The sequence below is a fragment of the Apaloderma vittatum genome, unplaced genomic scaffold (genome assembly GCF_000703405.1).
Source record: "Apaloderma vittatum isolate BGI_N311 unplaced genomic scaffold, ASM70340v1 scaffold8072, whole genome shotgun sequence".
Taxonomy (NCBI): Eukaryota; Metazoa; Chordata; class Aves; order Trogoniformes; family Trogonidae; genus Apaloderma; species Apaloderma vittatum.
In genome coordinates, this window is record NW_009703001.1 from 15,455 (window position 1) to 24,327 (window position 8,873).

The following is an 8,873-nucleotide window of genomic DNA, read 5'->3' on the forward strand; positions in this document are numbered from 1 at the left end:
CTAACACCCCCTGACTGGGCATCATCAAGTCTGTCATCTGCAGAGTTAAACTGGCAAAGTGCTGTCCCCTCTCGGGGACCCAGAAGGTCTCTGCGTCTCACCTTGCGGCACTTGGATCGTCCCCGCGCTGAGCCCACCGAGAACATCAGGCAAAATGTAGTCCTTAATTTTATACTTGGGAAGCCACACAAGTATTGGGAACAGGCTGAAGAGGATGAGTTTGAATCTGGAAGCTGAACATCTAGAAGAGATTTTTTTTTTTTTTAAAAAAAGCAAGTAAGTAAAGAAGAAAGGAAGCAAGTGAGCTGGGAAGTGAGCAAGCAAGGGAGCAGGGAAGGATCTTTCAGCCTTTCCACCACACCAAATCCTGAGCCCAATGTTTGTGCACAGCCCTTCCCTGCAAGTGCGAGGCTCTTGCAGTTAACTAGCTGGACATGCCGTGGAGGATTATTGTGGGGACATTCCTAATATTCCTGAGCTCCCCAATGCTGCCACAGAGGGAGGACAACCTGCACAGAGTGAAGGATTTAGCTCTTCAATATCTCAATACCATCCGGATAGGGCATGGGTGAGCTGTAGGGAGGAAGCACAGCTCCAAGAGTCATGGGGCTGTTACATAGAGCAAAGATTAACTTTTTTGGAGGCTTCTGAAAGGAAATTGCTTCTGGGTTGACACATGCAACATCCCACATCTCTGCCTGCTAACATGAATATTCTCTTTCCTGTGTTACTGCCTTCCTTGTCCCAAGGAATGGAGTGAGATTTCCAAGACAGTGTTCAAATTAATCTTTATTTGCACAATTATTAATCCTTCTCTAAGGAAAGCCAGTACTATTTTTAACCAGCAGTGTGATAAGAGGAAAACCCAGCTGGAAAGCTTAAAGAAATAATCCACACATCCAGACCTACATCACCAATTGTACTTTTTGCACTGTTAATAAAATCTTAGAAAACAGAACCCCAAATCCCAAATGCACTTAGTGCAAATTATTCCACTTATTTGCCTTACAGCCTAACCACCGAGGCAGTGAAAAGAGCAACCAGTTTCACTTGCTTCAGTACAATTTGCATTTCTCCTGTGCCTTTCATCCATCAAAGCCCTGAAGATTATGGAGAAGGTTTCCTGGGATAAAAATGGGAACTATATGCCCAGGTCCAAATTATATCCCAGCTATAGCATTCTATGTTACCTGAAATGGTTTTTCAATTTTTCCCCAACGGGGTAACTTCTGCTTTTCTTCTCGAACTCTTCATCGAAGAGGCTGACTGAATAGGCAGGGCGTTCGATGACATAGCGAGGCCTGGCGTGGTTCATCTCTGGATCATTTGAATTTTTCCCAGAAATAGAAAGAAAAAGCAAAGCCAAGAATGTGACTGGAGCTGGCCCCACCTGCAGTATAACAGACCGGACACCTCCAGCGTCTGGGAGCCCTCCCCGAACATCTCCACCCTAAATAGTTTCCCCGTGGCGCAGAGGCAGGTCCTGGGAGTGGCTTCTCCCTCACCGGGGGCTGCTGCTCCCCAGCACAGGGAGCTTTGCCGGCTATTTTGAGGTGATGCTAATGAGCGGTGCCGCAGGAAGGGGACTGGAGCGCGTCCTGGATTGTCTGGCAGGTGAGCATGGGTGTTAATCTTAGCTCTGCCAGCGACTGCCTTTTTGCCTCAGGTGAGTCACTTGATGTTTCTCGTGCCTCAGTTTCACCATGTGCCAGTGGGGTTGGCAAGACTTTACAACGCTGGGCAGCCCTGACACAGTTGCAGTGGGAGATACTGGCACTGTGATCAAAGGCAGTTCCCACCCGAGGTGTTCTGAGTCTCGTCTGCGTTCAGCAACCTTCCCATTTCCCGCTTGACGTGAGAGGCTGGGGACGAGTCCTTGGTTTATTCTAGGAGGTGATGTCCGGAAAGATAACAGTTGCAAATTCTTTTCAGTGATGAAGATGCCAAAACATCCAGGTGGACTAGTCCTGCCCAGTGTCTGGGTCTTGCCAAAGAAAGATGATGAACTTCAGAGAACCCTTATTTTCCCTATGACCAGCAATGCCCAGGAAGAGGGGAGAATCATTACGAACTGGAGAGGCTGGGAGGGGAGGGAGGAAGTGGTCAGATATACAAGAATCTTGGTAATTATTTGTGGTATGGCGTGTATCTAAGTGGGTCATTGCCCAACACAGGAGTGAAAGAGGGGGTGGAAAAAGCGGGTGATTCAGGCAGGAGAACGTATCGAGAAACAACGTCCAGGTTGCTGAGAGCTTACGAAGTGATTTGGACGTATCAGATCCTCCTCTCTCCTCTTTTGGCACTGTGAGTACTGCTGGAGCCAGTGCACACCTTGACACCGAGTTCAGTGAAACCAGGATGAGGAAAATGTCTGTCGGTAGGACTAGTGTCAGTCCTCACTGGGAAGCAGTTACTTTGGAGTGGGGGCTGGAAGACATGAGTAATAGGAAGCAGAGTGGCCCAGCAGTGCAGGGCAGGAAGGAAAGTATGATGCAGGTGGCTGAAACTTTTGGGAGAATTTAGGTCAACAGAATCATTATGCAAATGGCAGCTAATGGCTTTAGAAAGGGAGGTCATCAACCCCACTCCTGCAGTGGAAGCTTTAGCGATTCCAGGGACAATCAAGTGCAGTTTGCTGTAAAAATGGTGTGTTGCTGATTCCAGGCTCTGATCTGCACCCGAGCTGGCTCGGGAGGCTCCCCAGTCTTTCGAGGGCGAGCAAGGTGCCAGCTCGCTGGCAGAGGAGACACGTCCCTCTTCCCGCATTACCAGGTGCTTAATCCAGTGCCCTCTGCAGGCATGCACACACCGGCATCCCTGCTGCTCCTCTTTAGCTAGAAATACCCTTCTGAGAGCAATTACAAGCTTTACCTTTTGGAGGATTGGTGCAGGTCGAGACTGCAGTGTCCTAGGCTCTTTTCTAATCCCCACGCTCATGCCAGAAAACCATCTGATAAACGGTTGTTCCTGGTTTTCCCACGTCAGCTGTGCAAGTCTCGTCCTTGCCCTGTAGCCTTGCTCCAGATCCCGTAGCTGAGCAGGTTCCCAGTGTGCCCAGTCTTTCTGCAGGTCCCAGCCCCACAGCTCTGCTCTAGATTTCCAGTTCTCCCACATGAATATTTTGTAGCCTGGGTCCAGACTTAGCAACAAGCTTCTAAGAGGTGGTAAACCCAGCTGAGTTTCTGGGTCAAGAAGTCTCTCTCAGCTTTGTTTCTCAGCTCCATCACTTGCTGAGCAGCCTGCCTGCCATCAGACAGACTGAATCGGCCAATTATGGCACAGCTCTTTAATGAATTTCTCCTGCTGAGCAAAAGTGCTGGCAATCAGGAAAAATAATAAACAAGGCAAGTGTAGAGGGAAAAATATCCCCGTGATTAAATTCCATCTTAAACAAACAAGCTAATGATGTCAGCATCTCGGACAGAGTCAAGTTCTTGACTTGGCTTATCACTGGCCTTGCCCTAGATCAAACAGCAGGTTAAACCTTTGAGATTTCAGAATTAAAGAGAACCAACTGTGTGACTGCTCCTTGAATGAAAAGCAAAACCAGCTGTTCTGGTGTTGATGGGATAAGACCACAGCAAGCTGCAGAGCTGGTTTAAATCCTGCAGCTGAGGCAAAGCCAGAGAGAAAAGTAGAGTGCCAGCACATTTCTGCATTGCAGGGACCAGGTTTTTCAAGAATTCTGTCCCAGTATGGGCATGGAAATAAAGGACGAGGTCTGGGGGAAGAGCCTCAAGTGTGGAGCCCCCGTTACATGCTTTTCAGGAAGCCTGTTCCTCAAACCTGTTCGTGAGAGTAGATGATGCTGAGAAGTGTGTTTGGCCTCGATAAGTTTACTGAGCCTGGCGACTTGGAGAAATTGTGACGCACTGAGTACATAACTGTGATAGTCGGAGCAAGCAAAAAATGAAAGCAGAACGGCCTCACTCCAGGAACGTGATGTGGGTGAAAGATACTGTCCCAGGAGGTCATCAACTAAGAGTCCCATCACTTCATACCTGGCTGATCCCTGCCCTGTCAGTCTCAAACCAGCCAAGAACAAACCATTTTCCCTGGTGTTCATCTTGCAAGTGCATTTACTAAGCTCTTATCTCCTGTCCCTGCACAGGTGATAGCTGTGTTTGGGAGGAGGAAGGTCACATTGAGGTTTCTGGGTAGTGTTGATAGGAGCCATTGGCATAAAGCCACTTTCCTGTGCTGGTGTAAGCATAGAAAAGAGACGCCAGTCCAAGGAGTGTGAGTCAAAATTTAGTGAAAATGTAATTTGGTCACTGCCTTGTGCGTGATATAAGGGCCTAAGATATAAGATAGCAGTGCAAGAGCTGGGTATTCGGGGAATGCCTCTGCTACATTCTAGGGGGAAAAAGAAAATCAGTGCTCTAGAAAGAATATTTCCTGCTTTGTCTGCCCCATCTCCATCCCCCCTTCTCCTTGCACAAGGTGATGCACATGCAGATCTTGCTGATTGCTCCTCAGAGTTCAGAGGTCTGGTCTCCTCCAAATCCTGGCTGAATCTTTGTTAAAAACACCTCTCTCCCAGCTTCATTGCCCAAGAAAGGGTTATAAAAAGCAGCTCTCCCCCACCCCAGGAAACTGGGTCTGCCTGGAGAAGCCAAGCACAGGTGCAAGGGTTTGGTTGCGACACCGGAGCAAGGTCTTGACTCCTGTTCCCCTTAATCAGTGCCTTCAGCATTGCATCCACCTCAGTCCCCAGCCTCCCGCTTGCGGCTCCGGCTGCAGGTGCCACGGGAGCCCTGGGGCAATGCGGTGAAAGGGCCAAAATCTTGCAAGGTCAGGTGAGGAAGCCGTCCCCTCCTCCCCTGAAACCCGCGCTGAGGGATGGAATGGCATGGGGAGGGTTGGGGCAGCTGCAATGCCGGATGCTGCAGTGCCAGATGCTGCAGTGGTGCGTGCTTCAGTGCCAGATGTTGCGGAGCTGGATGCTGCAGTGCCAGATGCTGCAGTGCCAGATGCTGCGGAGCTGGATGCTGCAGCGGTGGATGCCGCAGTGCCAGATGTGGATGCTGCAATGCCAGGTGCGGTGGTGCTGGGTGGTGCAGAGCCGGGTGCTCCCCCAGACTGAACTCTGCCTCACCCTCCCGCCGCACACCCTCTTCCCTCGCCCTTTCACGCCTCTGGTGTCGAGCTGGGCTCGTGAAGCACACAGGCAGGAGGAAGAGGAGGTTTCTGCTGTCAGTCAGTTCAGGTATTTCAAAAGGACATTGTATAATTCACTCCGCTATCGGGCACTGATCAGCCCAGCGGATCCACCCCCACACTCCTGGGCTGTTCACTCTCTCCGACCTCCTGGCATCAGGGACAGGCCAGGACCGAGTCCAGCTGATGGGCCACACCAGGAACTCATCACCAAGGAACCCCCAGCGCGTTCGTTCTGGTTAGTATCTTCAGCTGAGCACACCTGTTTGCTCACAGTTAAAATCGATTTGTCCCAATTTAGCTGTTTTACTCTAAATTGCCAGGGGTTTCACCTACAAATGAACGATTCAGGAAGAAAGCACTTTGCAGTGGCAAAGACATTTATAGTCCTGCATTTCTGGCATGAGTATATTTGGTAAGAACACCTTTCCTAGTAACGTGGGGAAGGGGAAGAGGCAGAAGCAGGGAAGCGGTGGTTGCGTTTCGGGGGCTGAGCAGCTGGCTGCATGCGTGGTGCCATGCACCAAATACAAACCACGGAGTTTGTTTCCCTTTGGAAATAGAAGAGGCTGATGCTAGCAGAGCATATAGATCAGTTCAGAAAAATATCTCATCCCAAAACTGGTTTTTAGCCTCAGGTCCCACCTCCCCATCTCACTGCCCTGATGCCGCAGCTTCAGCTTTAACCTCCGCCTCGGGAGCCGCCGTCCCTGCTCCTCCGCTCTCGCGCTTTTGCCAGAAAGCAACCAGGCATTAAATCAATGTTTTCTTTTTGTTTAGATTAAATATTTGGAGTGTTAAATAGGTGATTTCCATAAGGCAGATGGCCCTTTTCTTGGTTTAAGCGACCCAGCCCAGCGCAGGCACCGGGCAGGAGTGCTGCTCCGTGCTCTTGTTCTGCCGTCGCTGGGCCGGTGCCAATGTTTGATGTACCACTTCACACAAGTTTCTAACCAAACTAGCTCTGCACTTGGTAACCAGAATAATAAGATCTGCAGACATCTGCCAGCTACAGAAAGTGAAGCCAAAGTGTTTGGCTCAAAGGGTGTTTTATTAAGTAAAATGCTCATATTCAGCAGCTCGGCTTCTGCTCTTTCTAAATGCGGTTGTAAATGCAGCAAATGCCATGGACGCAGAGGATCTGCTCTGCACTGACACTGGGCTTAAACGAGCCCAGATTTGGCCCACTCCTTCTGTGATTTGTTTGATTAACCTACTTGTCCTCAACCCCACCCTAACTCTCCATGACTTTTGCAGTTGCATCCAGCACCTCGCGAGGGAGGGCTGGGCTGGGGTGAGGCAGCGGGCGCACGGCCTGGGCTGCTGCAGTCCGGGAGGCAGAGATGGCCCCGTCATCAGAGTCATCTCAAAGCCACCAGCTTCCCTGCCCTGCAGTTCCCTGGAGGTGTCACCTTGCCGAGCGTGGCACAGCAGGGCTGGGATCAGGCTGCCAGCAACTTGGCAGGCAGAGAGCAGCGCCTGACCTTAATGGCATCTGGCTCTGTCCCCTGGAGAGCAGCGTGTCCATCCTCCCTGTCCAGAGATGGCCCCGTCATCAGAGTCATCTCAAAGCCACCAGCTTCCCTGCCCTGCAGTTCCCTGGAGGTGTCACCTTGCCGAGCGTGGCACAGCAGGGCTGGGATCAGGCTGCCAGCAACTTGGCAGGCAGAGAGCAGCGCCTGACCTTAATGGCATCTGGCTCTGTCCCCTGGAGAGCAGCGTGTCCATCCTCCCTGTCCCCTCACCACTCCCTTGGCACGCAGAACCCTTAGGATGGGGAGTAGGGAAGGTTGGGAGGTGCGCTTAAAGAAGGAGAAATGAAACTCCAGTGTTCCTCACTGCCGGGAGTCTCTGCTCTCCACATGCCTCTGACACAGACCTTGCCCTCTGCCTTTGAAGAGCAGGTGGGCAATGCAAATCCCGGGGAATTAAAAAGTTTGCAGACTGTAGCATTTTTACACTGCCTGAAAACACTTATCCGGGATGCCTGCTGAGAGCTCACTCCTGCACATGCTCCCCAACTCTGCAGATTCACTCTTGGAGAAGGAAAAACACCTCTAGGGTCACCCAGTCCATCCTCCCCCAGAGGTAAAGGACGGGGTGATGTTTCTGTACTGGAAATCTCTAACCTGGGGCAGAAATACTGTATGGCCAGCAACAAATATCACTCTGAGAACTTATCTTCAAGCAAAAGAAGGACAGATCCCCAGGTTAAGTTTGCAGCTTGCTTGCAAATAAGGTGTGGACAAATTTTATCCGAGCAGAGAAGAAAGTATTCCAGGTGTGTGAACAGCAGTTTACCACGATGGAGCAGGCTTCTGGGGGTATTTTCTCCTGCTATATGTGAGGGAGCCTGGCCAGACTGGACCTAAACATCCCATCAAATAGCACTGGGAGGAGCTGGAGACCCTGCACCCAGTCTGACAGGTCTCACTCTAGGGGCACTTCTCATCCCCAGCTTTTAAGATACCCTCCTAATCTGACTGCATGCCCACAGCCGTGCATCCCTGCACCAGGATCTCCTCTGCAGCAGAGACCCCTTGCCTAGGTCAGATTTTTGTGCACAACCCGTGCTCCTTGACCATTGCCTACAGGGCTGCACATCCTTTCTCGCTGTGCCTGTGTGTGCGAAGTTGATTTTTGAGCTGCAGCATCCTTGAGGCAGGGACCACTTTACAATCTCCCATGCACAGAAAGTTCTGATCGTAACAAGGATCCAGAAACAGAGGGTCTCTCATCAGTATTGCCTCTCCTATACCAAGCAAATTCCCCCACAGATCTCAGCAGGAGCCAGACACGATAAGATGGCAGGATTTATTCTAGTAATAATTAATTCGCATATTTGGCTCTTCCAGCCTCTCTTCATAAATCAAGTTTTTGGATCATTGATGTTGCTAATTCCTGAGTAAATCTGCCACTGTAAATCCCCTTTGCTGAAGGAAGGAGTAAAAGAGAAGGGAAAAAAAAAAAAAAAAAGAAGTACCAGTTCTCCAAATACTGAAACTCACACCCAGTGGCTGTGCAACCCGAGTGTAAATCCCCCACGCCCACCCAGACAAAGAGCACGATTGTTGGAGCTGGGTTACCTGCGCCTCGCCAGGCGGAGAAAGGGCTGATTCTGCGAGGGGAGCCGCAGATGTGGCAAGAAAGCCCAGGCAGAGAGGTGCTCCCGAGGAGGTGTGCAGAGGTCTGTGCTCAAATAAGCCAGTGAGTCATTTATAAATCACCCCAGTCAAGGGGACCGAGGGCTGTGCTCGGCGCCTGATTGGCTTGGAGGAGGTAATTGCGAGCAAGTACACCCAGGCTAAGCCCAGGAGATAGCCAGGGGAGATAAGGAGAGATCTGAAGAGGGACAAGGGCTTTTTTGGATGTCCCCCGTCACCCCACCCCTTCCCGCTCAGGTCCGGGCCGTTTGATCCCCTTTGCAGGTCCCTCCGTGCTCTTGGTGACAATAGCCCATATTCACTGTCACCCCAAGCCCCCTCCCTCACCTGCTTTGGACTCGGGGTGGGAGAAGATGCTTTTGTTGGCCCCGGCGAGCTTCCCGGGGTGGTGGGTAGCGTCTGCCCGGCCTTTGTGCTCTGGCCGACTCGCCGCCTCCGGGATGGACAATGGCGAGCTTTGTGCCAGCGCCGGACCCCGCCGCGCGGGCTTTGAAGATGGGATTGGCAGGGGAAAGCAGCTTCTTTCTTATTTCCAGGTTCAAAGGGATG

General features: G+C 51.1%; 1 protein-coding gene across 1 annotated transcript in view; it reads right to left on the bottom strand.

Annotated features, from left to right (window-relative positions):
- Nucleotides 1-1,315, bottom strand: part of SLC26A9 (solute carrier family 26 (anion exchanger), member 9) — a 12,562-nt gene extending 11,247 nt beyond the window's left edge. The window contains exons 1-2 of the mRNA XM_009864437.1: nt 1,191-1,315; nt 102-241 (exon numbers count right to left, since the gene is read on the bottom strand). Of these exons, the coding sequence (XP_009862739.1) occupies nt 102-241; nt 1,191-1,315 (265 nt within the window). The remainder of the gene's footprint in view (nt 1-101; nt 242-1,190) is intronic.
- Nucleotides 1,316-8,873: the final 7,558 nt, after the last annotated feature.